We start from the raw sequence: 27,677 nt of genomic DNA, 5'->3' as shown, positions 1-27,677 counted from the left end.
TCCTCTCTTAGTGACATTTTGTCACTAAGTTTTTAACACATTTCACCTGTATTCATCCTGCTACTGAAGCAGCTAATCTACCTTCCAGGTCATAGCCTCACTAACTGTGTTTCTGAAGTTTCAAAGAGGACACAGCGAATCTCTTACAAGGAATCTCCTCCGCTGTTAACTGCTTTGTGTTACCAGTCCTTATCTATTTTTCAAAGAATGTCAGCAACTCTTGCTGACCCTTTGTGGATTCTCTGCACCCTAGGTCTGTTCCTCTGCAGAGGATTTCTGTAATGTCATTCATGAACAGGTAGATTCAATTCACTTGCAAACCGCCAAATGCCTTTGAAAGACATGGTGACATTTTCCAGCACACTAATAGCTCGCACTGGAACAAAAAAACCTTCCAAGTTTTTAAGATGCACCAGACTAACATTAACGAATGTTTGTCCAAAATCCATACAAAATCTCCTAAAAACAAACAAAAATCCTGGGCTGTTAGTCCCAAATAACTGTGGGCTAATTAAATATAACAGAAAAGTTTACTGTGGGTTTTCAACTGTATGGTCATACTTTTAATTTTAGCTTTAAAAAAATTGTGCAAACCTGTCCACTCCATTTACAGGGATTTTTTTTCTTTATAATTAAACGTTGTGGCTTCTCAGTAACTCATACTATTTGTTACAACTTCAACTTCAGCAGATTCCTTTCTTTAGAGGCTTCCTGTACAATTCTATCTGACCTTTAGCTAAAGACCAACCTCTTCAGGCTATGTATTTTTTTCTAGTTGCTTTGGCAGCTTCTTAAGGTATGTTTCACTGTAGATTAATGAGCTACGCATGGCTGATGGGACTGTTCAAAATTTACAACAGGAAAAACTCAGTGACGCGAAATCATGTAGGGGACAGTCTCTTACGCCATTACTCATGTGGAATAGTACCCTTCTCTGTTAGGCATCCTGCTGATTGAACATGATGAGGGTGAAGGTTTCTGGCTCATAATGTATATGAGAAAATGCTGCCAGATGGCTTTAATTTGAGCCAGATTGCGAACCCCCTACTCGCAGTGGGGAACAGTTACTCTACTGGGACTGCTCAAGTAACTGTTTGCAATCTGGCTTTCTGAAAATAAACCAGAGGACGAGTCATTGCTGGATTCGGTGACCCATTTAGCAGACACCTGCTTTGAGATTATGGTAACTACTGGTTTAATGTGATTTTTTCCTCCAGAGGAGCGCTAGCTTTAACAAGGCTTTTGCAACTAACCTAGACCATTCGGTGCCTGTGCCTAACCTGTGGCACACCCCAAAGGCCTCCATCCTCTAGGTAGCTATAAGGGATCTGCCTGGAGCAGGCACCTCTCTGGGGCTCATCCCAAGTAAACCTTCTTTTTGTGGAAGCGGATGGCATGTTCCCAATTTCTCCATGACATGGATCAGGCTAGGGCTGAAGTACGCACCTGGACCCTCAAGCTGGGAAGTGCTCTTAGGTTTACCAGTTTGGAGGTAACTTCTGTTCATGTAAGACAACGGCACTCTGCTAGTGCACATGACAAACCTTTATGTATCCTAGAGCTGCCTGATAGAACATCTGAGAGTCCACCTTCATGTACGCCTGTCTGTGCAAATAAAGTTGAAACTGTTCTTGCACTGAGGTCACCATTAATACAAATTACTTGGCAGTAGGAATGAAAGGCTATTCAAGCACCACTCACTAAAGCTACAGCACAGATTTAGAATTCTCTTTCCAGGGGACAAACAGGAGGGCAGTTAAAAAGCCAAATCCACACAGCAAATGGATGCCTGCTCCTCCCCTAGCGATTTAATTCCCAGGCTTAAATGTCAAAATTAGATTATGATTTTATATATAAAAAGGAAAAATGGGTTTAAAAATACCTCATTTAAGAAGGAAAAAAACATTCCATGGTTAAAGGAATACACTGTTTTACAGGAGAATATCCTTTTGCGGTGAAGCTTATAAATACTTAATGTCCCACAATCACCACACACCAAATGTTCTGTGAAGCACTCAAGTCCAAGCCAAAATTATGGCATAGTGCACCTTAGAAAGTAATAAATATTATTTTTCTAGAAATGTTCAGAAGCCACAAGTGCAATCCATGTGTAAACATTTGCAAGGGAGATTTAAACTCAGGATTTTGAGTTGGCCAAGGAACGACTGCAAGAAGTTTAGAGAGGCTTTATGCACTATCTGTACTTCTCCAAACCTGGGGAACAAGTGGGCTGTACGCTGCGGAACTGCAGAAATCCTGGAGTACCTGCCTAGAAAAGGGATCCAAAGTTGCTGTGTGCTTCCAGACCTGGCCTGGGACTTGCCCAAAGCCTGTCCATACCATTTTTCTTCAGGATGTGGAGTTTTTATCTGGTCAGCCTTTATACACTTATAAAACTTTATGTAAGTATACAGTACCATTGCTGGAGGAGTAAAGGAGGGGAAGCTAGACTTAAGGGTAAAATAATATTTACAGAGCACTTTCAGATCCTTAAATATGAGATACAATCCCAGTACAAAACATTATTTGTAACTATCACTGGACTTTGAATAATACAAAAAAATTAAAGCTACTGACAATTTATATTCAGCCACAGAGAAAACTCAGAATCGAGTAAATGATCTAAATAGTAATGCTCATGCAAATAATTTACCTGTAACGTTATAATATTTTATCAGAAAAGTTGATAAAACGTGTACAAAGGAAGAAAGATACCCTAAATGTTATGGTTCTTTCTTCACGTTGAACAAAGAAGTTCAACACCATTCTGAAATTCTCTGCAGAGATTACTTATTTGTTGGTATGTTTTCTCTCATGTAAAGAAGCCAGACATTGTCATTAAAATATAGTGGGAAAGTAGAGGGGAAATAAGAAAATTATTTTTGTCAAACACCCTCTGGTTTTCCAAAGCCAATATAAAATGTAATTTGTTTAGTGTGCAACAAAAACAAACAGTGGATTTAGATTCCTTCTTTCTGTGTCTGTCTGGTTTCTTCTTTGCATATAGTTTTACAGAAATCTGTTATTTGATTTTATATTGTACATGCAACGAGGCTTTCAGCATAACCCATTTTAATTGGCCTTATCAAATGAAATCATGGTCATGCAAGTTTAAGAGATTCTGTTCAGCAAACATCTGCAAACGCTATTCAGAGCCACAGTATAAAATTTCCTTTGAGTTTCTTCTATAGCTTTTATGTTTAAATTTTTTATCCAGACTTTGGTTTTTATGAAAAAAATCAAAATAACCTGTATAAACAATTCAATTTTCCAGAATTTTGTTTTATAAACCAGGTATAAGGAGTATAAACAACTGTAAGTTAATAGTCTTGTACTGCTTCATGAAGGGGAGACTAAGGGGACAGTGTAAAAGATTTATAGCCTTGCAGTTTCCCATGAAAATGTTGCAGAGTGCAGGTACATGGCCCAATACGTTCCTCATGTACATGCAGCACAGAGTTATAGCACTTTCTATAGAGATAAAGAGCTGGATTACAATATCATATTCCATTCTGGTACCTTCTGGCAGTGTAATTAAGACAATAAGATAGTTTCATACTCTCTGATACCACCGGGGTGCAAAAGAGTTTATAAATTCAGAACTGCCTCCTTAGTCAATAGATAAAGTTTACAGTCATTCCAGTTATAGAGATTATTTAAATATAAGCATCAGTATACATAGATATGTTACTGATTTATATACATCAAATATATACATCCCTGAAAGCAGTCTTGGGAAGGATTAGCAAGGATATAATTCAGCTACAAAACAGTAGAGGTATTAAGGCTGCAGAACGGAAGTACAAGTAAGGATTATTTTAAGTTCTTAAAGAAAGATCTGATCTCAATTGGAAACCTGTTATGAATGCAAATTAATTATTTCATAAATACTCAGCATTATTAGCAACCCTACTGTATGCAGGATCCATTTCATCTGTGCCAATGCTCATGCCTGCATGGTATAATCGTAAGCAATAACATATGGGAAATAATACTTTAAATAGTAAATTGTTCGCCTCCAACATTTTTCTAAAAGGAAAAAAAAATATTCATAGTGACAGAAACTTCTTTCTCAGGAGAGACCTAGATGACTTGCTGCCCAGTGCATGTTTTATGAAGTGATCATGTATTTATCAATTCAAAAACAGAAACACAAGCTCCATCTATGCTGGTCTTTAACACCAGCTAAGGGAGAGCAACCAGGACTCATTTTAACGATGCCGTAACCATCCAAAATGTTTGGTTTTGTTAGAGCTATTGCCTAAAAAGGAAGCCTACTTTAGACTTTTCCCTAGAATAAAACCTGGGTTATTTCGAGATGACTCTCAAACAGCACAGGCTAATCTAAAATAGTAAGTGATCTGCTACTTCTACCGTTTTAGAAACAGTTCAATCAAAATCAAAGTTTTGCTCTACTTTAACTTAAAAGTTAGAATGAAAACCATCATGTCAATTCTCTCAATAGCCAACCAAGATTCTGGGGAAGCATTCTGGCAAGACTTCCACTTATGCTATTTATTAATACATAAACTTTTTACATAATACAAACATTGTACACTAAAACCCACCATTTCATATATGCTTACCATCTTGCGTGTTTTGACTCAGGATCTGAGAGCGGAGCTCCTCCAGGCTAATTTCCAGGCATTTACAAATTTCCTCTGTGCTGTAAGGCTCAGGATGTAATACCTCCTCGACAATGGTCAGCATTTCCTCTAGGCTAACTCCTAGCTTGGTTTGCACATCATGGAGTCTCAACATTTTTTTCCAGTCCAAGCCTTTTGACTTTGAGAGAAGCTAAAATAAAACAGAAAACATTGTGCCTTCCGGTTTAAAACTATTTAATTGCCCATAAGCACCTTTAAGACCCATTTGCTCTTTTCACTTCTTAATTGGGAACCATCAGAAGCTACTTTCTATCAGTACATGGCAGATAATCATTATATTTATTTATAAAAGGTCTGTGAATGACAGATATTCTTCCCTCAAATCAGATATTGTCTGTAAAAGCCCTACTGCCATTATTTGTGTGACATCAAATCAGTGATTTATCCTTTTCCATGGATGTTGTTATTTCAAGCACTTGTTAACCTTTTACAATCACATTCAGACAATTGCTTACACAAATGCTACAACACTGTAACACTAAAAGTCCCCAAGAAGTCTGTTTCTGTACTGTTAGAAATTGCTGTAACATTTAAAACTCAGTTTGACCTTTCCAATACGCTCCTAGAGTTTTCTGATGAACATCTGAAGTTGTCATTAAAACTCTTTCTCATAATAGCCTTAAAAATATGAAAGTGGGCATAAGATTTGTACAGAAGAATTAACCGTAACCTTTCTCAATCTCTAGAGTTTAAAGTAAATTTTAAGTATGTTCTTTTAACATCCAATTTAAAGGAAGTTTTGAGCCTTATAGGAAGGTTACAATGTGTTAGTCAGAATCTGCTCTGTTCGTACGTGATAGCTATGATGCTAATTAGTTATAGACGTATCTGTTTTTCCCACTCCAAACAGTGATGTCATGCTTTGTGTATCTTTGTGGTGTTTCAGCAATTGACAGTGGTTACTTCAACACAGCAGAATCCTAAAAGGAAGTATGTCAAAGAGGTTTCTCTCTGGAAGGTTGCTACAGGTGTTGATGCACTCATGTGCCTAAAGAAAATGGTTGAGTAACGCAGCTTTCCTCATAAGGTGGAATATTTTTGATGTTATGAACTACAGAAGAATATTAAGTGGTCATTGTGGGATCCTACTGACATACCACCTTTAATTTCAACAGATTACTACAGAGTAAGAACACAGATTAGCAGGTACATACCAATGTCGTTTTACCGTATTCATAAGTACTGGACATACCTCCAGTTCTGCACCATATAAAATGAGATTAAAGCTTCCAAGTATGCCAGATCAGGCTGTATGTTTGCAGAGAGTTTAAACCAGCTCAGCAAGACCAGGAAATGAAATCCTTTTCCTATGCAAATCAGCATTAAAACCTCTCATCAACAGGGCCAAGATTTCACCCAGTGTGTTTCGTTATTCTTTTCAATAAACACCGTTTTTGAGTGAGATTGGTTTGAAATCAATTCAGCAAAGCCATTTAACTTCCTGGGTTAAAAAAATCAAGGTATTTACATATATGTCTGAAAAGTATTTGCTTTGCTTTGTGGAAAGTTACAGCATGAAATTTAAGCAGATCTGCTGCCCAACTATCTGCTATAGATTCTCACCCTCCTGTTCTCCTCCAGAGCTTTTGCAGGGGCTCTTCCAGTTTTGCTTTATTACAGTATATAAAAATTAACTACTTTTGGTGCCATCTAGTGACTAGCTAAGATTTATGTGAGGCTTAGTAGAGCAGAACAAACAAAATCCAATCAAAATCCTAATCATATGACTCTGTCGCCATCTAAAACACAGTTTTGCATGTTCAGTGGTAGAGAAAGAAGCAGCACTGTCTAGCGGCTAATGCAGAAACCAGCGTGAGAAAATTTTCTTGTAAAAGACTGTTTAAGTTACTTCTGGCCTGCTTTTCAAAGGCTCTGAGTATCTAGAACTCTACAGTCTTTACGTAATTTTATTTCAGCTTACTGATTGATAAGTTAGAATAACAATTATTGCTTCATTTGTTTTAATTAAATACTCAATATCTCTTACTTTGGTGCATGTTTGTGACATGTTCTTAAATTTGCTTCAAGGTGCTAAATGAATGGAAATTTTTTTCCTCATACTTTAATCCTAATGTTCAGCATCCCCTAGACTTTATTATCAGAAGTTAAACAGATCTAAGAATTTACAAAAAAAGAGTTCTATGAGGCAGCCAGAATTTTTCTACTTCCTTTTTTAATAAATAATACCCTATAGAAATACATCATATGTATTGTCACATCTGTTCTTGTTTCTATACTTCAAGGGAGATGCTGTATTTCAGATGAGATAACTATGCTGGGGTTTTACAAGTCAAATGTTCCAAATGGAAACTGACCCCGTCAGGCCAGTGGGCAGGGCTTTGTTGGAAAGGTCTACACCACTTATAGCAAAGTTTCAATTCTAACAGCACTGGGAAAAATGTTATCGGCAAACAGAAATGGTTTTTGAAAACACTCTAGCTGCAGCAGCTCAAATTGTAATGGACACAGAACAGAAATGGGAAAAATTCCCATCTATTTAATGTACAAAAGTAATCCCAATACTGATCCCACAGTTGGATATTTTCTTGATGATCTCTGACTAGATGGATTAAAGATGTGGACATCGTGCAGCTGGCTCTTAAGTGCCAGGATATAGTATCTGTAGGCTTTACTGTCCTTTATTGTTCAACACAGGCACACTGGAGAACTGTAAGTAAGTGAGGAAAACATACTTAATAAATGATGGGACAAATATAAATAAAAGAAAGTCTGACTAGGACTAAGTATAGGAATACTTGGCCCTTATATTGCAAGATTACTTTCTTACACTTTACATTCCTATAATGTCATCTGAGCATCTTTCCACATTTAACAAACGTTAGTTGATTAACTATATGGCATTCCAGTTGCAGTCATTCTTGGCACTACTCTACAGCCGACAATGAAGTGAACCACACACGGTGCAGCAGAGGAGAGCACAGCATTCACTAATGCTCATATTCATCCTGCAGCACCTACTGTGTGAGTTTTCTGAAGTATAAAGTACAAGTTAATTTCCTTTGGAATCATGAGTGTTCTGCAGAACATAAGCATCTTTAAACATACTGTTTAACAGAGTGCAGGAAAGCACTCAGAGGCTATAACAAAAATAGTGAAAGAATAACAAGCAAAAGAATGACTGTCCAGAAGGGAAGGGAAAGGAACAGAACCTGAGAAAGACAATTTTGTGATGATGATCAAGAGCTCACTTGCTGTAGGACAGATATCAAAATGTTCTACGCTAATGCCAGCAGGCATATGTTGTGTTGGCATCTTTACTTACATGGAGCTTTCTGCAAACAGTATGAAATTCTAGAATGACCTAAAGCAGAAAGGGGAAAAAAAGCCTATCCGAAGGCACTTACCAATAAGAATTTCTTTTAAAGCATTATTGCAAGGCCCAGCATGTTATTTCATAGTTCCATTAGCTTAATGGTGCTTAAAAGACTTTCCTGCTTCTACTTACATACCTGCCCTCCTTCACCCCACTGTGACCTGTTCCTGAAGACAGTCTTTCCCTGGCTGAACATATTTTTATAGTGTGTGCAGCTTTCCGTCTGGGTAGCATATGTTTAAAGATAGGTGTATGTTGTTAGTCTCCTTAAAGTTAAGCATCTGCTAAAGGTACCTTTCTAGAGATTGCATTATACCTAACAGCAATATAAAAAAAAATCATCTTTCCTTACCACCTTTTCAGTTTACTGCACAGGACCAAAAATTTAAAGCAATTTAGAAAACTGTGATTCAATTCACAAAATCTGGTACATGGAACGATACTTCAAAAGGTCTTATAACTTAATGCACTCGTCATAGTTTGCCTTTTAGAATAGACCATCTGTGAAGACTCTCTGTTTCTTATGCAAAAAAAATTTCCAAAAGCAGGTCTTCCTAAAATACATAATTAGTCAATTAACTATCCTAAATTAGAGGTTTATCAGTTATACCAGAACCAACACATAGACAGGTCTTTATCTTGATTTTCTTAATGGCATAAGAATATTTTTATTAACTTCAGTGACTACAGCTTTAACTATGGTCACTGGTGTTATTTTTACCGTATCTTATATACACCTAAAAAGCAGCTATGTTCTTGATACTTCAGTTTAAAGCTCACTTAAAAAGTCATCTGAAGTTTACCTTCCCTCCTTGAAAAATATCTCAGTGGAGTATTTTATATCATGTTTTGTCAGTATCTGATCATCTCTTCAACTCTTCTTGTTTTGGTTTGGTTTTTTTTAGCATTAACTATGGTAATTTTTCATAGAACTATGATGCTAACAGATGCTCAAAGTACTTTTGAGTATTGCTCAGATTTTAGCCAAATGTTTTGTGGCAAGGAGTTCCATGCTGCAGTTTTTAAAATTTGCATCTAGACTTTGTGACCCAAATTTTCTTCTTTCACACAGCACACTACGTTGGGTATAACTGCAGCGAATCTTTATGCCTCCTCCATACTTAACCTAATCAAAGAAAAATCCACTGCATTGCTATAACAAACTCAAATCAAACCCTACATTTACATGTTCCTAAACACATGGTCTACAAAATCCAGAATTAAAGTGGAACTTAGATTTTTCATGTTCAAATTCCATACATTTTAGAGATAATTGCAAGCTGTAAACTGCCAGCTTGGCAGTTGGGTTTTAATGCAAGCCTGTTTTTAAACTTTACACTGATATAATGCTGCTATTCAGCATTTCCAATATTACTTCCAGGCCTCTAACTAGTAGCTTTGATGTCCTCTAAACCCTAGAAAATGCGCATCTATTGCCATATATACATATAAACATGTGACCACACTGGTTGCTTTCCATTATTTGTCATTATTCAGCTTTAATTAGAAACAGTCTATCTTATTAACTGAGAATATTTTTTGCTGAAAAATAGACTTATTTCCTCCATTGAAATATAATACAAAAATAAATTGAATAGAAATAAATCACATAATCTTCTATATAAGGGTACAGTCCTTGCATTTCCATTAAACTCGGCAGGAGTTCTGTTTCTGCAGAGCTGGAGGTGTCTGGTTCTGGAAAGAAAAATGCTACTTAAAGTAGCACCTAGCCAGGTGTTAAAGACGTGATTGGTCAGAAGTGGAAAACAGCACATATTTAGATGAAGGTTTCATTAGAGTTTGACATAAGCCATACGTTACCTTTGTAGCCAGACGACACTCCATTACCCTAATATTGTAATGAGAAGTTGCTGCTTTATTCATTTCAACACAACTGTTAGCAATAACAAACGCTGCTCCACTTGGAAGTCTAACATCAGTTGCCCTCAGAGGACTGAACTCTATCAACTTGGCCTATTGAAAGAAAAATGGTTAGTTTTAATTTACTACTAGCTAACAGTGCACTTAGTTCTATAAATCAAATGCAAATTTGCATGTTTTTTCTCTTGAAAATCCAGGGACAGTTAAGGAAAGAAAACTGACATGAAACAGCGAGAAAAGAGGTTCAACCTCATTGGCCAAGTTACACATACATTTCAAACCTTTCCCTTGTAGCTGGATTTTAAAATGTTTCCATTAAGTCTTTGGGTTTTTTCAGCATTTCACAGAACCCCACCCAACCTATTTTTCTTGCCTGTTTAAGACAACAGTTTTTCTTTGATCTACAGAAAAGTACCAGGCCTGGCTGAAGCTAATGTGCATGCCATTAGAAACAAGGGGCTTCACATTCCCTTCCCCTTCACCAATGTCCATCTTCCCCTTAGTTTTCTGATTTTCCACTAAATCAAGAGTAGTTCACTGAGGTACTGAATAGCACCAAAATTTTAGGACTGACTGGAGACAGTGATCATGTTACATACAGACAATCAGAGAAATGAAATAAAACTATATATAAAAATGTAGTTACTGTCTCCTTCCTTCTGACATAAGAGACTGCCTTGCCTCACAGATGCCTTACACAGGCTGCGTAAGATGTTCCCAACATTTTGTGACCTTTTCATGGAATAAGCTAGGCATCCATTAATTAAATAATCCAGGATGTAATGTAATCAAGAGATTAAATTCACATCTGGTCTTTCATTGGGATAAGTTGTAAATCATGTGCCCTGCTTTGGCTTCTTAGAATAGACTATAACTCTGCAAGCAGGGACATCTTACTGGTTTTGGCATTGTTCACCCCCAGAGAGTTCCTTGAGCAGCTAGAGTGCTAAATAAACAATGACAAATCTGCTTGTACATTATGTACAGCATGTGCGTTACTCCCTGCCATTGAGATTCTGGACCACGTCACAAAATTACTATCAAGACAGACAAGCTTGCTTACATTTAAATATACCCTTAAAAACTGCTACATTAGATCAGAATGTACCACTAAGCTGGTCCTGTGTCCTGTTTCTGACAGTAGCCATAAATGGATATTTAGGGGGAATATAAAAATAGGACATACACAAAGAAATCTTTTTTTGGGGTATATTTTTCCAGTTTCCCATAAGATTACAGCAGTTATACATACACTGGAAGAAACATCAGACTATTAGTTTCAATAGCTACAGATAGGCTAATATTCTATCAGTGTATTCAAGAAGGCCTTTTTTGAACCCTTTTTAAACTTTTGCCTTCCACAATGTACGGTATTTCTCAATTTAACAATGAATGTTTTGGAAAAAACAAACAAACAAACTTCCTTGTTTGTTTTTAACAAGCTGCTTGCTAATGTCATTGTGTTTCTGTCAGTTCTTCAGTTATGAAAAACACTGAATTCTCAATTTACCTTCTCTTACCCATTCAGGGGTTTTACAGAGCTTCAAAACATCACCCTCAAAGATACTTGTTTTCCTGGCTGAAAAGTTTTAAATTATTCAGTCAATGCTCATATGAAAAAAAGCTTTGATCAACCTCAGTGTCCTTTACTGTACTTTTCTAGTTCTAGTATGGGGTTTTTTTGAGATGGGAGGCCAGAACTGCATTCTGCTGCAAGTACGCTGAAGCAAGGATTTGTTCACAATTTCTTCTCTAATATTTTCTAACATTTTCTTTGCCTTTTTGATCACTACCTCTTCATATCAGAAAAGCCTCCACTTATGTGATCATCTGTGTGTATGCAAGGAAAATATGCTGCTTCCTTGAGCATTCATGTAGCTGTGTGTTTACTACTAACAGTACAAAGTGTGAAGGAAAGGTGTAGAGTAGGTTCAGGTGATGAGAAATTTAAAATACATCTGTCTCATGATGGAATTAAACGTTTGGTGTAATTCTAGGAAATAGCTTATTTTCTGTATACGCTTATCCAAGATATGGCACTAAGGAACAAAAGCTATAGAGCTATAATATCACAGTTACAAGGAAAGTAAAGGTGGTCATGAACTGCTACATGAATCTAAATAAAAGTATTTTGACAGGTTTTAGGTTTGAACAGTCACAGTCCTGTGCACCTTCTGCTACACTGGATGAACTCCACTGTAAGGTCCACTACAAGCACTCATGTAACTTGGCAGGTCCTGTTTATCATTGCTAGTGCACCTTCTGTCACCACGTTTAAGACAGCTAAATGCCTTCTACATCAGAATCCAGCCACAGAATTGTCTGGAATTAGCAAAACTGGGAAAAAAAAATCTCCATTGTCTTTGCAACTGGACCTGGCAAAACTTCCTAGAACTTTTTAGTTATAAGAAGTTTCAGGAAAGCATTTTTGTAATAATTATCCCATTTGCACTGAATACAGGGCATACCAACCATTCAGATCTCGTTATATGGGAAACATTCTAAGTTCAGCGACGAATTAGCCAAATAGTGTGGAACCTGGTCTCTTCTAGAGTACATCTTTCCCCACATCTTTTCTTTCCTCCTTGCTATTTCTCATTTTCATCATCTTATTCCTTTGAACTTGTCATACTCAATTGTACACAAGTTCATACATACAATCTGTGTTTCATTTGCATACCAATGATGCTTATACTGTTTACTAAGGTATTACAGTTTCTTGTCTTTCTGCTAGATACATATGAAGGTATTTTTTGTTTACATAAATTAATATTACATCGTTAGTTTAGATTACAAAGATCCACATACAGTTCCTTCTTCTGCCAGAAAAGAGATCGACTGGTCCATTCCTCCACCTTCTGTGCCAATATAACGTTCGCTCTTTGTGCAAATTTCTGCAAGTTCCACCTGAAAAAAACATTAACGTGAACCCTCAGCCAAGGTTGAAGATGATACTTTTATACTGCTTACATATGAACTAGCCCCTTCTGAAGCAAAAAAGAATCAACTGTTCAGCCTCCACTGGATCCACCACAGCCAAATGCTTTTCAGAGTATCCTTGTTTAGATGCTTAACTCTTGTAGCTGTCCCCCTCCCACCTTCCTCATTCACTTCACACCCTTCCATCCCAATAGCCAATATTTTGCTGATTTATTAGTTGAATCCACCTATGTATGCATCTTGGTAGCTTACAGAAAAATGGCAAGTTGTTACCTTATACTGTTTTAATGCACTGGCTCCATAATCAGAGATTATGTATTGAACCTAACCCAGAAACCCTTTCTCACTCTAAACACTCTAATCAATAGTGCTTGTTATTTCTCCTTGAGATACTGTACTTTGCTTACATCATTTATCTGAAATAAATTGTAACTATATGTGACTTGCATTCTTTTGTGACATTTTAGTCATATCTTTCTGCATTCTGATACCTGCAGGTCAGAGGATACTATGGGAGGGTGGAATATCACTATCATAACTGTCAAAAATAATAATTTACAGTAAAGCTTTCAGCCATCAGGCCAAAGTCAAAACAAAACACAAAAGAGGCCTTGGAGAATGATCAAAGCACATAGACTAGTCAAAAAGCAGTAGGTCAAAAGGAAAGCATCCATGTCCACCTACTATGACCCCTACCAGTTTGTTTTTCTAAGTACAACGTAACCACAGGGAAGATGGGAAAAGAACTTTGGAAAACCTGAAGTCCGTTTTTCAGCCTGGTGGCAAAGTGAGATTCACATCCCACACTAAGGAAGTATCATCACAGGATTGAAACAAGCTAACCAGCAGGGCAGGGACATTACCCAGCACACAGCTGTAAAAGGCAGGCAGCAGATAGAGGCAGTAAATCACCATACTAAGAGAGAGGTATGTGCAGGGTGCCTGCCTGCTTGCTCACCCAATTTCTGTAATGGCACCACAGACAAAGTTGTAAAATTGGTGCTTACATCAATGTAATTAGGCTGAACTGTTTGAAAACGCGCTAACAACCAATTTACTCAGCTCACAATGTAGTTATGGCCAATAAGCTTTAGATTGGTAAGTAGAAGTTATCAAAACAACATTAACAAAGTTACTCTAAAACTATGCAGACTGGATCTCTTTGAATCAAACATGGTAAATGATCACTCACAAGAAAAAGACCATTAATGAGAGAACATGGAAAGCACAATCAGCAAAAATACTCTCCTTTTCTGCATTGCCTTTCCTTTGTGTATTTTAAAGATGAGCTGAAATAGAGATAATGCTTCTTTTATTTTTCTTGAGAAAGTATAGGAACATCATGCATTTTGGCATTTCTTCTTTTTTAACAAAAGCCACCTTCCAGCCCCTGACTTTGCTGAAGATCAGGTTCATCAAAATTTGTTTTTTCTCCCTTGGCCCATGTCCACTCCAAACAGTCCCTTTTCCAGTTTGAACCTTAGACCTCTTCATCCCATCAATGAAAGTTTAACATCCAGTCACCATGTGTTCCTGCTCCACTACAAGTTGGAAATAATTCTGAATGAAATGCTAATGAATGTAATGATACTTTTTTTTCCCCATTTAATGCTAAAATACTCAGCAACAGCTCCACAGAAAAGAAAGAACAAACTTCCACACACAGCAGTCTCTAGATGCTCACTCCTTTCTACGTATGAAGGCATACCTACTTAGAAGCATCTGTTGCTGGGATGTGGAAATGCCGGCATGTTTCAGCCAATTGTGCTGAACCTGCCTTTTGCCTCTCTGAGAATAGAGCAATAGCACATCCCCAATTTTTGCAGCCACTGGCAGGAGACATCAGACTCGAGTTCACAAATATTACTCACTGGCAGCAACAGAAACTTCCCCACACTGGCTGAGAAGACCACGCCAGCACATTGGTCATGCACACTTAAATAGGAGCTGTGCCTGTACAAACCTGGCCTGAAGTACAGCTCCTGAGGTAACTGGCAATGTATATTCCACTCTTGGGCACAGCTGCCTGAGGTATTATTTCATCTGCAATTGCCAGATAAAGCTTTGTAAAGTCAGAAATTAAGAATTTCATCCTTCACTTAGCCTGGCTGCATGTCATCTCCATATACACATCAGCTACTGCTTGATTGCTCAAATCCTTTAGACTTTATGAGCCTAGGCTTATTAAATAAATATCAGGAGAAGTCTTGCAGAGGAGGAATGTTAACAATTAGGACAGTGCCACTCCCTTGTCCCTTTACATGGTCTGGTGAATTGTGCCTGGTTAAGCACTGGGCCTTGCTTCGTCCCAGCTCACCAGCTGTCCAGCTGCGTATGCTGGGCTAACAGTGCTGTTCGAGCTTGAGCAACTTTTGTTTTGAAACTTAGCAAGGATTGGCAGGACCACCAAGTAGTAACTGGCAAGGGTTGAGAAGAACCCTCTCCACAAGACAGCCCAAGGCATCCCTGAAACATTATTTGGTTTCTAATTTAAACAGGCCCTTGCTGACACAGGCTGGCCTTCTAATACTAGGATGAGACGCATGTGAATGGAAAGGAAATCGTCATCTGTATAGAAAGCAGTTTCTACTTACTATTGGGACAAATGGGGAAATGTTTGCCTTTTTGCTAAAACAAGTGAAAGGGCAAAGCTCAGAGGAACTGAATTTTAGCATTGGAAACTAATGTGAAGACTAAACTGGAGAGCCTTGTGTACATATTTGATACTTGGAAAAGGATGGTCATATGACTGAAACAGTGAACCAAATGTCTGGAGGTCTGAGCTCCACATTAAGTTTCTTGTGATTCAGGGAAAGTCCCTTTAATTCATCATGGCTCCATTTCCTCAGTAAAATGAGGAGTATCTTCCCTCTCTTTGTAATTAGTAATTGCTACTTGGGTTTCTTAGATGATAATGCTATAAACATGTGTGACTTCATTACTAGAAACTGAAAAAAAACACATTTTGCTACACAAGTTCTCTGACTTTAGGCTTCTGCAGAAAGTATCTCTAAGGAAAAAATTTGCCAGAACCACGAAATAAAAGGAAATAACTTTTGCCTATCTCAGAGCAATGCCTTGTTTCCATTCAACTTGCAACACAGAGAAGCTCTTTAGGGCAGGGACTGTTTGAATCATCTGTTATTTGTATCTCCCTGTATTGTATGTCTCACCTGTAAAAATACAGAGCTCCTCAGATCCCAGATTTCACTGCACAATTTGGCAACATCTCAAATGTATGTCTGAACAATACCTAGGCATGCACCGCCTTCTTCCTCCTGGCTGCACTGCAGTTCCTGCAGAGAAGTAACTCAGAACATTCTTATAGCTGCATTTGGGGGACCACACCCCAGGCTACACCACAGCATCACCTGCCAGGCAGGTAGGTCAGAGGGGGCCAGCAACTCCTTGGTAGGGCTTAAAATACTAGTTACACATATAAAACAAACAAATGTTACCCGTATTGAGTTCCGCAGGAGTCCTAAACAGGCTTTCTTGTAGAGCTAGGTGAAAGCAGATATTTGTTCTTCATGAAGCACCATAAGAAATATGCAGAAAGAATAAATCACATCTGCACATACACTACACTTCCATCCCATGTATTCTGATCCATACGAGAGATCACTTCGAGCCAACCACAAAACATAACTAGTTCTATGCACCCAAGACTCATTAGCATGTTTTTTCCATCCCTAAAGCAGTATTTCAAAACCACTAATAAATCATAATTTAAGTCTTCATAGAATTTTAGGTACTTTACTTTAAAAGCATTCCTATAAGGCTGCTGTTATCTTCAATTTAAAGACAGCACAGATATTTACATGATTTGTTCAAAGTCATGTGAATCAGTCACAAAGCTGAAATGAGAATTCAAAACCCTCTGTATTTCCAGTATTGTGGCTTATTTCTCTAAAGAATATCATCTCAGGGAAAACTTTGCAGGGTGGGTTTAAAATCTTTTTAAGATGATGGTAATGAAAAGTGGAACAAAAAGATACTAAAATCAAAGTAAAAATGGGTCTGAGCAGTAGTGCTATGACTTTAGAAAAATATTACTTAGATGAATCAAAAGTCTCCTTATCCCAACTGTTCTGTGATCTACATATGCTACTGCCCTCTGAATTTCTGTATTATTGTTCCAGGAAGTCATTCCAACAGGACTGGCTAGACCAGGTCATCATTTGTGAATAATAACTATCATGCAGACAGTAAGTCCTAAGCTGTCATCTACACTATTAAACAAGCAAAGTGACGTATTTGATGTAGTAATTAAAAAAGTAAAACTCAAAACATTAGGAGATGTTTCCTTTGATCTCGCCCTCCCTGCAAAAAAAAAACCCTAGCCAAAAAGGGAAGTGCATATAATGCCCATGAGTAAGTAAGGGGTTGTCAGCTAGCCAAAACTCTTTAAAAGACTTGGGTCAGAATAAAAGTATCGAATATTTTAACATACAAGCGGCCTTTGTGGGTCAAGCCAATGTTGCTTCTAGTTCTGTATCTTTTACCTGAAAGTGGGCTTTTAGTATGGACCAAAGGCCAAGTATAGATATTTTCCCAAAACGTTATTTTTTGATAAAAAGCTTCCTGAGTTGAATGTGAATTCTGCATGCTTGGTTACCAACAATATATTTCTTACATATGAATTTGTCCAGACTGCCTTTTAACTCATTCAAAATTTTAACATCTAGAACATCCAGTAACAAGGACTTTTATGACTTGCCCGGTAAAGAATCATCTCCTTTTGCTGATTATTAACATGCACCTGACTGGCTTCATTTAATACCTTCTGGCTCTTATAATGTCAGGGGCAATGAACAATTGATTTCTATCCACTCCATCAACTATATTCATCACTTTATGCACCTCTATCACTTCCTCCTTCAAGTGCCTTTTTCCAAAGAGACCTAGCTTACTTTTACGGAGGTCATTCTGTACCTTTGATCACCCATGTGGCTTTTCCCTGGATCTTTTTCAGTTTAACTAACTGTCTTGGTCGTTGAGAAAGGAGAGGCAGACTTACAGCTTTTCTTAGACTACCTTAGAGAAAATGTCAATGTATCTTTTGCTATTTTTATGTGGCAAATGGACCATATAAAATGTGTATTAATTATTGTTGACATAGACATATAGTAATGCAACCTCAACCAGTTCAGCACTACTATTCCAGCTCTTTCACTGAGGTTACCGTCCTGACACCATAGTCAACAGGAGAGATTATGTGACCACGTGTCAGTCACTCCTGTGCAAAGTCCCTTTGTTTAAACCTGCTTTGCAGTGGTATGGCTGAATCAAACTGTTCCCTTTTCCTGACTGTAGTGAGGTCTGTAAAAATAAGCAATATTGGTCTGTTCAGCCTCTGAATACAGGAGAGGGATGAGCATAACCTGACAGTTGTAGTAGCTGGTAGGTGAGTTAAACCTTGAAGTCTCCCTGGTGATCTGTCAAGAAACACTAAATATTGCAGCTTCTGATGCCAGACCCAATATGACACATACAAATGCAAACAGTACTTTTATAGCTGTTGGCAAGTACACATGCCAGGTTGGCTGTGCTTCCACGGGAGATGTTTAGTATCAGTGAGTTACATGATATTTCAAGTTTTTTTGGTTGTTTATCCAACAAAAAAGATACAACACATTAAATGAGAATATCCATAATTAACACAACACAAAGCAACATCATTAGGAGTAGAATCTCAGTGCATACAATTCACTCACTTCCCTAACAAGCAATTAAGCATTGAGAAATTTACGTGAAGTAATAATCTATTTAAGGAAGCTGCTGTCTCTCAAGGATTTCAAAACTGAACTCTTAGGTTTTAGACAACTTTAGTTGCAGCATTTGGAAAAATCTAAAACTAACAACATACAAAATGGTTTTTTTTCAGGCTGCTCCCTTTCAGAAGCTTAATTCTAAAGTCTGCTCAGAATCTATCCTATTGCAGGAGGCAGCGCTTACCAGTTTGTCTACCAGGCAACTGGCCCCCATGTGCAGACCTAGGCTAGCCTTTGATCTAAGAGCTCTACTAACTACCTCTGCTTTTTGTTTGAAACAATTTAACGTCCTCCCTGATAAGAACCAAGTCAATCTTGGGTTACAAAGAAAGAAATTACTACCACTTAAATCTGTTTTATCTTTGAGCCACAAGATTTCCTACCCAGCATGCAGAAAGTCTAATCTGGGAAATCATATTAGCGGAGATATAATTTAGTTCGACAAAGAAGGGTTGTAATTTTTTATTATTAGTTGCCTTATGTGTAGTTATTCTAGATGGAGAGATTTCTTGTAATAAGAACTCATCAATAGCTCTGCATCATGTTACCTTGTTTTGGAATTTTAATGGAAAAAGAGGGTTTTCAGTAAAATGATACTTTTCACTAGTATGTATTTTTCTCTGCTTGTTTACATTTCAATATGAAACACCTAAAATTCAGGGTTTGATTTTCAACTGAGTATTTTTGGTCTTTCAAAAATGTTGAAGAACTGATGAAGGAATATTTTTCTGACTGTTTCCAGGCACAATCCAACATTGTATTAGATTTGGCCATATATACCCTGATACTTCAGCAGCATGATAAATTATGAACCACCCCACACAGCTCATTTGACTCACTGTTGCCCCATCATTTATTTTAGTTTCTCTCAGTTTGATGTTATTGATAACGAACATGAAGGCCTAAATGTACAAACGTATTTAGGAATCCGAGGAATAATGAAAGTGAACAGATGATCCCTTTTACTTATAAAAAAATTCCTAAAAATAGAAACCTAAAGAATTATCTGAATGAGAACAGATAAGGGAGTTTCACCTTTAATAGTCCCCTTGCTCACAAAGAGGCCAAGGGCCAACTGCTCTGATTTTCACTCATGCAATGGGTCTGGACAGTATGTAAACTGTGACGGAATTTGTCCCTATATAACTGTCATTGTCAATGTGTTCCACACCAGTGATCAATCCCTTTCAATCTCACATAGACCTTTAAAGAAGTAAACTTGCGTAAGATTAAACCCTTTAAAAGAGTAAGACAATTAGTGAGTAGGAGACAGGCAAATATTTTTTAGTAAAACAGAATTAGTGTTGCTTAGTATTTTTTTGGAACAGCTCACCCTACATTACCCAGAAACTCGATATATACAAAACCAGAATGACAGCAGCCAAAATAAAGCAACCTTCTCTATAAAATGATAGTATTAAATTACATCTGCCTCAGTGGCTTTATATAAGTTCATTTTGGCCAAAGTTAAACATGCTAGATTTTCTATATATAACAGTGCAGGAGTAGTGATAGCTAATCTTTAAAATCAGAAAACAATTTTCTTCCTGTTTTAAATTTTATTGTTCGTGAAGGGAAGCTCCATGAAGAAAATACATTTGTTAATATGACTTCTTTCTAGACTGTAATTTTCAGTGCTCCAAAAGTCTCTTCAGCGTGCAAATATAAGTAACCAGAGTATTTAAATATCTATTGAGCCAAAAGTCCTGTGCATAAATTTACTCTTTACAGCAATACAGTAATGGTTCCCCAATGCACATTCATTAACATTTTGGCCAGTTTAATCTGAAGAGTCAAACTCAGTCTGCTGCTTTTCCTTTAAAAGAAATAACGTTGGTCATTTTATGGCAAATTTGGTGTAGATTTTCTATGAAGAAAACACTCTCCATTGCTTAAGGAATATTTAAAGCCTAGTTAGATGGTAATTTTTTTTTCAATCTGCGCATGTTTTATACATGTATATAGATGTATGAAAATAACTTCTGAAATACAAGGCACCATGTTTCATTTATTAAGGTTTAAAATGATGCCCAAATTTTGAGGTTATTTTTACCACCAGGAACATAATTTTTAATATTTGGGTTTGACTAGGAATAGATTGCTGAAAGTTACCATCTGCTTCCAGTTTGCATACAAAATCCCAATTAGCTAAACTTCATATATGTTTTGCAAGGTAATTATGCTTACTTTTTTCCAAAATGAGAAAATATTTGTCAGATAGTATCTGGATGTCCTCATAAGCACAGCAATCTTAGCCTGACTTCATCTGCCCTCTAACATGCTCAAATAGAAGTTTATCAATTTGGTTGATGAGAGATTACGGCCTTTGATTACCACTGCTCCACAGTACTCTTTCCTCTCAATTACAAACACACATAGTCAAACTTAACAAGTTAAAGAACTCTGTTTTTTAATTCCACAAGGAGAAAGGAAGTTTAATTCTCAGTATTAACAGTACTTTAAATACAGTATCTATGTACCATTTTTCATGTAAGCAATTTGAGTTTCTCATATAAATAAACTAAGCATCTATCAAACATTTTTGATGCAGCTATATTATAAAATAATCCTAACCAGTATTATCAGCACACATTATTAATTTCAAATATCTATCACTATCAATATGAATACTCACAGATTTTCTTGCCAGATAGCTAGACATTAAAGCCCTATTGCACATCAGAAAAATTATTAGGAAGTGGTAAAGTAGTCAATTAATATACAGGCCTCAGAAACAAAGTAGAAAGGATTCCAGTTGGCCTATCTATTCTCCCACTGAAATCAGGGACATTACCAGGTATTGTAACTGTTTAAATACGGGACAATGTTGAATGTTTTGAAAATTCCACACTCAAATTCATCTGAGCCATAGTTTGAGAAAATTGAAGCCAATGGACACTGTGCCATTACAGATTAAATTTAGATCCTTTATTTATTGTTCTGTCCGACTTAGATTTTTCTCAGTCTAGGTAGAGCCAAATATAATTCAACTTCCTATGCTCAACATTTCACATTAAATTAAATAACCCTATTCACTTTTGATCTATTTTTCCCAATAAGTATGTGTACAGCTGCCCAGCATTGAGGAACAGAAAAATGTCAGAGTGGCTGAACAGAACTTAGTACCACAAGATTTAACATTTGGACAGCAACAACATCATCACATCTTTCAAGCAAATCTAGTTATTCAAAAGTACTAACTGATTTTTCTGTACTCATTAATTCCTACCATGAAACACAAAGCCAGGATAATTTACAGCATTATTCTATTTCCTTTACAAAAAAATCTTCTCCTGATGAAAAGTTGTACAAAAGATTGATTTTGTAACAGTAAAATAAAAATCACTTTAAAATCAAAAGCTAATACTGAGCATTGCTGTTCTTTGAGTGATGCCAACAGAGTCTTAGACTGGTATCCTGTTTGGAGGAGAAAAATGGATTCTTTTTAAAGATCGCATTCTAAAGTTTCCATCTTGTTATTTGAATGCTATTGCACTGCTGCAACTGGTTAGCACTGCACATCTGGCTGAATTGTCTTGGACTGGTATTTTCCCTAAACTATTGTGTATGTGTGTGATGGGTTTTCAAAAAAAAAAAATTGTATGCACACTGAAACAATGCCCTATTGCAGACTGCTACACACAATAATTAGTGAGAGCATATTTTTTTTCTGATTTTGTTTTCAACGTCAAAAAAATGCTATTTTTAAAGTAAGCCACTATGAAATTCTAGCCATGCTTTTACATTATTTTTAATTTTGGGTTTTTTTGGCTCTTAATCTCATAGGCCCAAACTTCACACTGGAAGTGTTATCTCATAAAAGCTCTAAATTTCAACAAATTTAACTCTACAGCTACTATTTTAAACTTACATTTATCAGGAAAAAGAGCATATAACTCAAATATTCTCATAAAAATAGTTTCACAGAAACAAAACAGATAAATGTTCCATTCAGTAAAAGGTCAATTTTTCATAACTTTGGCTACAGAAGCCCTACAATTCAGCCAAATTTGATTCCAAAGCCAAAAGTTTCTATGTCCTGCTGCTACAGACCATCGTATTAAGATTTTGCAAAGTCCATCAGACTAATGAGGGGCAAAAAGTCAGTCTTTTCTCATAAAATTACCACTATGACCAAATACTGTTACTTATAAATACTACTATTTACAACTTTTGCAACTCTTAAGCATTTGAAAAAAAAAAAAACAGGGGAGAGGTAAAGCAGTATTTCTTCCTTAAAAATAAACAAACACATAAATATCCAGAGCCCTAAAAATGCAAGGTCTGGGTTTGCTTTCTAGTAGAAAGGATCTGGAAAGCCCCTATTTCTGGTCAGCTAAGAATTCCCCTGCCATGGGGGAGCTCCCAGCTGATGCACAGCCAGCATTACTGGATCCTGCACAGATACCATTTGACACCAGCACAGGATGCATTAGGAGCTGGAAAGAAGTGACCAGAGCACGTTTTATACTTCTGAGGGTTCACATGCCTAGTCTGCTCTAATTTATACTCAGACTAGCTCTGCCTTATACAAGGCAGTTCTGCGCAGCTAAGCATAAATTCAGTGTAACAGAGAATCTGGATTTAGCTAAATATAAGAGGTCTCTAATGCTAAATCATAAATTAGCCAAGAACACTGAACTTGTTTTTACTGTACTGGAAGATTTGGGGAACCTTAGAGCCTGAACAAAAGTAATCAGTCTTCAGAGCTGTTGTCCTTCTGTCTTCACCACCACAGCCAGGTGTCTTGGTCTATGCAAGCACACAAAACCTTGGATATGTTCTTAACTGCTTCTATGTTAGCTATTGGGAACTCTCATCTGTACATTAATTGCTCATTTTTCATCACAAGTGCAAAATATGTGGCTGCAGACAGCAGGATTTCCTGACAAAAATGTGCAATTGTGTCTCTTGTGTTTGCCCAACTATATTTGAGACACAAAATTAACTTTCAACACATTTTCCAACCAGCAAGCAGAAGAGATTTGGGGTTGATTGAACAGGACACATGATGAGAAGACAAGACATTCAGTTGTGTCTCTGTCTTCTTTCTGTTCCTCCACAAGCTTCTATAAAAATGCCAAAAGAAGGTTTGCACCTTTCTTTAGAACAGGTCTGGCATAATGCTTGCCAGTACTCCCAAGCCATGTGTAAATTCAGCTCAAGATACACACTGTATCATTTATTCTCTGAAGAAAGCTGTGCGGTATTTCTTGGAACAATGAAAACCTGGCTTCTGGTTTTCCAGATATACATTTCTACTACCTAGTAAAATTTGGGCTTTCTGACCTCTGTCAGTTTTATGGATTTTGCAGACAACCAATTGCTGAACACATGCACTCCGGTGATTTCAATCAGTAGTTCCCAAGCTTAGCTCATTTGGTTACCATCATCAGAGATGGTGCTGACCTGTCATAAGACCATCTATGCAAAACCAGAAGCTTCTTGCCAGGCCAGGTACATGTGTATAGAGAAGCATGTCTGTCACCTCCAACCCTCTTACTGCAAAGTCTGATTCATCAAAGCAGGATCCTCAATGCCATGTCTTCATCTACCATTGCACTACATGTCTCACCTCACAAACCAGAGTCTCTGTTAAGTGTCCAATCCCTTACTTACCTTTTGACCACACATAACACCAACAGAAAGCAGGGTGAGAGTGACCGTAGCAACATCCTCCTACATAAAAAAGCCACCCTGCTTCACCAACTCTGTTTCTTTCTGCCTTAGCCCTGCTTGATACCTTCCTGAAGCAAGCACTGTGAGTTGTGCAATGTCAGATGGAGCGCTTACCGCTGAGAGAATTGCTGCAGCTGCAGGTACATAGAGAAGCAAGTCACAACTGATCAGCAAAAGCATTCTGTGTGGATATTTTTACCTCATGGCTCAGGTGAGTGCTTGTATACAAGCACAGTTAACAGCTGCCATCATCATGTACCATTTTAAGTTGGCTTTGTACCACAATTTGGGAATGTCTGTCTTAGACAATAGGCACAAATATGCATAACAGTCACATTTAGATCTGTTATTTTCTCTTTCTGACAATGTTCTAATTTAAGATCCTAGTTTCACTTAACCAGACATTTTTACTGGAGAAAACTTCATTCCCATATGGCACCTTCAAGGACCGTGACTCCTCCAGAAATTTGTATTACGTGAGCCAAATTCTACTAATAGTTGTACTGCTAACAGGTCACATACTTGGGGTTTGTTTTTAGACTAATGTTTGTTTAAAAAAGTGAGGAATACATTTTGGATTGTAAATATGTTCATCCCAAAAAAACTGTGAAGACAATAAGGGGAGTCAGATGGAAGAATTTTACCTCTACTTTGTGCTGATTATATAATTTATCAAGAAATTGTTCCACAGGCCTCCAACAGATGCTCTGCTGTTAAAGCCATGAAAAGTCATTCAGGGAGAGGGTAAAGGCCTCGGGGGGGTGGTCCACATGCTTCAGTACATATATCCTCAGTCCTGGCCCACAGATAGCACATCTGGTCCAGGCATGGACCTCATGGTTGGCCAAAATACAGGCTTACAATAATGCTCCTTTTTTCAGTTTTAATGTAAGCCTGTTTTCTTGCCAAATTCAAATCCTGCCAAAATTTGGCCAAAGATGTTTGCTCAATTGTGCAATATCTTGAGTTTATATCCAACAACTCTTTGCAAAAACAATTGTATCGTGTTTTTAATGTTTACAGGCATTAACAATATTTAATTTTAAGTAGAATTTTACTGCTGACGCTCTCGTGTTTTACAGTAAATTACCTTAGAGAGGGTTTTTCCATTAGCTCTTAGTGTCACGAGTCCTGCACAGCACACCAAAGCACTGGAGCTAGAGAGACCAGAACTCGGAGGGATGGTTCCATCTAGCAGACAATTCATTCCAGTTGGGTTATTAAGACCAAAATGTTCCTAACAATGAAAAAATAAACAATCTCAGTTTCAAGTACAGACAGGCTCAGGCTTGCAATTATCTGATACTTAGAAAGAGAATCTTTCTGTTGAGTTGCTGGAACCAAGGACCTGCTTCTGGTCTCTCCAAAATAAAGCAAAACTTTCATTCTATTCCTTGAGAACAAAGCCAGTGGTAGAGCTGCAGCCAAAGGTATGTCTGCAATTCCTGTACACAAACATATACGAGCAGACAGAACTGTACCCCAAACAGAATTCAGTATGGGCTAAACGCCCAAGAATTTACGGAGCTTCGTGGGTGGGTTTTGCAGCAACTGGCTCTGCTCTGAGCTGCAGTGGTGACAGTACTAGAGGTTACCAAACATTTTATACCCTACTTTTGTCCTTTCCTCCACAGCTCCTCACTTAAGGCATCCTGAAGAGCTTAAGGTTCACTTTATGCTTTACGTCTCATGCTGGCATGTGGTATTAGGGAGGCACATCATACTGATGGGGAACTAGTAGCCATGCAGCTGTATTCAAAGCCAGACACTCTGATCTCCTGAAGTGCCCACAGGACTGACACTGAAAAAACCAAAACGGTACTTGAAGGACACTACACTTTATGAGGCACAAAGGCATACCTACCAGTGGTGATGGTCTCTGTCATGCTATTGTTAGAATAAAGTTTAAAATATTTTTACATACATGATAGATATCACAGATAATACATTTAAACCACAAGTAATAAATCCTCATGTACATACTCTTTTAATTACTCTCCAGTTGCTTTGTCTTTTTATTTATAATCACTTTAATATAAATTCTTCTCTGTTGTTAGTTTGAAAGAAACATGCAGTACTTATTAAAAAATCATTGAATGTATATTGGGGGTATATGAATAGCTACATTCTGATACAGATCTATATGTCAATAAACTATGTTACAATGTTAATAATCAGATACAATGGCAGTGTTTCCATAAAGAAATGTCCACCTTCAAAAGATTTCTACTACTTTTCTTGAAACAACTTCAACCATAAATACCAATGGTAGAGATCAGCAAACACAAAGAGCCGCCTTTAATGTCTTCTACCATCACTTCAAATTATTTTAAATTTCCCTTTCTATAAATATAAGAGAATTCATACCTAAAATACTACTGCTGCCCATGCCCCTTCATGAAGAACACTAGACAGGCTTGTTCAAAACCAGAAAATGCTTGAGTAACCAGAAACTGATCCAGAGTTTCTGGATTGTCTTGAATGTGAATCAGGCTTGCAAACTTATCACGCGATGTTTAAATAGAAAACGTACTTCGGTTTCAAAAATGAAAATGGACTTTGCCAAGTTCTGCAATAGTTCTGTCCCAAAAGGATAGCATGTTCAACTTAATATAAACAGATTATCCCGCTGGACCCTCTGAGTACTTGTATTTCAGTGTTTCCTAAGTCTGTAACATTTATGCTTATTTTCTGCCAGTGCTAGAGTCTGCAAACCTGCTTTGCAAATTAACCTTCAAGTATGAAAGCTTGTCCTTAGGAAACAAATCTCAGTAGCAGACTGCAAAATAAATAAAGTCAATTGGTCACGCTAGCCTTGATATAAGAAAGGATATACTATAAAGAAACCTAATCTATATTTCTACAGTCAATGCAATTTAAATGCCTATGTTACTGAGCAATACAAAATTGAAAATACTCACATTACTGCAAACATAAGTAATTTATTGGGGTCCAAACATAGGGACAGGGGTCTGTTTAGGAACTGTGGATTGTCATAAAGTGATTTGTGGCACTGATCGTTCCAAATATTGTATTTTGAAGACTTAAGTGGCAGGTCTGAGGCAGGCTTTGTTGGCAGCCTGCAGTCCTCATCTATTGGATTGTCCTGTGGGGTGACCTAGATGGCCTATCCCAAGGCAAGGTTCATGTGCTTTAAAAAGCACACTTACCCATAATTTGGGCTGGCCATGGCGATCTGTTCCTGACCTAGCCATCACTGTTTATCTCATCTGCCCTTCCAGAAATATCACTGGATTGACATCGAGCTGAGAAGTCACCATGTTTTTTCCTCAAAGGGCCATGAATCACCTGCAAACACCAGCTGACATTCATAGGAAGCCTCAATTGTGAGTTCAGGCTGCCTCCCAAGACAACACTGATGATCAGCACTTCGTTTCACAA

At 37.4% G+C, this 27,677-nt stretch overlaps 1 protein-coding gene across 1 annotated transcript in view; it reads right to left on the bottom strand.

Moving 5' to 3' along the window:
* Nucleotides 1-27,677, bottom strand: part of GALK2 (galactokinase 2) — a 46,958-nt gene that overhangs the window by 11,701 nt on the left and 7,580 nt on the right. The window contains exons 4-7 of the mRNA XM_009699701.1: nucleotides 25,366-25,512; nucleotides 12,691-12,789; nucleotides 9,823-9,975; nucleotides 4,587-4,797 (exon numbers count right to left, since the gene is read on the bottom strand). Coding sequence (XP_009698003.1) covers nucleotides 4,587-4,797; nucleotides 9,823-9,975; nucleotides 12,691-12,789; nucleotides 25,366-25,512 — 610 coding nt within the window. The remainder of the gene's footprint in view (nucleotides 1-4,586; nucleotides 4,798-9,822; nucleotides 9,976-12,690; nucleotides 12,790-25,365; nucleotides 25,513-27,677) is intronic.

This window comes from Cariama cristata, unplaced genomic scaffold, assembly GCF_000690535.1.
Source record: "Cariama cristata isolate BGI_N322 unplaced genomic scaffold, ASM69053v1 scaffold27734, whole genome shotgun sequence".
Lineage (NCBI taxonomy): Eukaryota > Metazoa > Chordata > Aves > Cariamiformes > Cariamidae > Cariama > Cariama cristata.
This window is presented reverse-complemented; position numbering and strand designations above follow the sequence as displayed.